This window comes from Prunus dulcis, chromosome 4, assembly GCF_902201215.1.
Source record: "Prunus dulcis chromosome 4, ALMONDv2, whole genome shotgun sequence".
Lineage (NCBI taxonomy): Eukaryota > Viridiplantae > Streptophyta > Magnoliopsida > Rosales > Rosaceae > Prunus > Prunus dulcis.
Window position 1 is genome coordinate 19,144,965 of NC_047653.1, and position 1,685 is coordinate 19,146,649.

The 1,685-nt window shown below is 41.1% G+C and overlaps 1 protein-coding gene across 1 annotated transcript; it reads right to left on the minus strand.

Moving 5' to 3' along the window:
* Positions 1–362: 362 nt before the first annotated feature.
* LOC117625569 (protein FAR1-RELATED SEQUENCE 5-like) lies at positions 363–1,343 on the minus strand. Its single transcript, XM_034357109.1, has one exon. It carries the CDS (start codon positions 1,341–1,343, stop codon positions 363–365), a length of 981 nt encoding a protein of 326 aa, XP_034213000.1.
* Positions 1,344–1,685: the final 342 nt, after the last annotated feature.

The window sequence follows — 1,685 nt, forward strand, 5'->3', positions numbered from 1 at the left end:
AAACCTTGTTAAAATCAGCGCTTAATGACCCAAACCTAGCCATGTGAATAGTTTTGTTGGAAACATCATCCGACTTGACTACAAATTCACTCCCACGTCTTGCATCCTTTGTCCATCTCTTCATTATTAAGGTCAGAAGTATTTGATCCATATGATCACATTTCATGACTCCAAACATATGACAACACGGAATTCCACTAGATTCAAATAATTTGCACGAACACTGCAGATGTTGCTATTTCTTGTAGTACACTACAGTCCATTTCTCAACGGGTCTTCCAAATCTGGAAAATGTGTAAATATGAGGATCTTCATTGTTTCTTACGGGTTGCACGAGAATTAATTATGCCTCCTTGTTTATCTCATTTCTTATCAACTTGTAAATGTCGTGAGTGAAAATAGAAGCTGCATGTTCCTCTAGTGATCGGAGGTGCGTGCGAAAGGAGTGGATGTGAATTGTTGGAATCAAAGTCATCCTTCACATTCTCATTTCTCAACCTCAATAACGATCTTTCAATCCGTGGAATACACTCCACTAACCTCATGCCTCTACCAATTCCATCCTTCAAGCTCTTATGCATACCCTCGACACGTTGTGTGGTGGTATTCCCACCAAAAAAATGCCCCGAGCAGTATGCTTCAGCCCATCGTTTCCGTTTACGATACATCATCTCGATCCAATCGCCTTTTAGATCATACGTATCTATCATTTGCTGCCAATGTTGTTCGAACGCCACTGATGTCAAACCACCATGCACACAATAGCTAAACTCCCTTACTATTTCTGGGTTATTCACATTGGTGTTCACATTCCTCATGATGTGCCATGTACATAAACGATGATGTGCATCGGGAAAAACTTCATCAATCGCTACGCGCATTGCGTCATCCCCGTCCGTGACAATAGATACAGGCTTCTTGTCCTTCATAGAAGTCAAAAAAGTTCTGAGTACCCAACGATATGTATCAGCAGTCTCATCAACAAGAAATGCACAACCAAAAACTGTAGTCGCGTTATGGTTGTTTACACCAACAAACACCACTAAAGGCTTGTCATATACGTTGGTTTTGTACGTGCTATCAAGTATCACCACATCCCCAAAGCAACAATAATCGTGTAGAGATTGAGAGTCTCTCCAAAACAAATTTGCCAATCTATTCTCCTCATCTACACTAAACATGCAAAAAAATTGCGAGTCCACTATTGCCTTGGCATTCATGTAGCTTATTGCTGCTTGTGCATCACCATCCAATACCACTTGTCGACGCTCGAAATCCATCATGTTATATAGATCCTTACTGGTGAAACCCACTTTTATGTATCCACTTGCTTGGTCAACCATATAGTCGTATGTCCGATTGGTTTTAATAGAGGCTTTTCTCATAGACATAGATTGTGCTATGTTAGATTACGTAACACACCAGTGCGAACGAAGAAAAGGCACCTCACGTGAGTTAGCAAGTCGGTGGCTGTGCTCCTTTACAAATTTAGTCACAATATAAGCATCCTGTTTAGGACAATACTTCACAGCAAATGTAGCGTGACAATTCTCTCTAGTCTCTTTCCTTGGTGTACGAACCATATCATCTCTATTCGTCCATTTCTTTGATCTACTCCCTTCTTTTGAGCACACCCATTGTCTTCCCATCACAACCCCACCCTCGCTACGTCTCAAACGACTTCT

Bases quoted from the DNA above. Each gene is read 5' to 3' on its own strand.
- LOC117625569 (XM_034357109.1), bottom strand. From the start codon at position 1,343: ATGGTTGACCAAGCAAGTGGATACATAAAAGTGGGTTTCACCAGTAAG.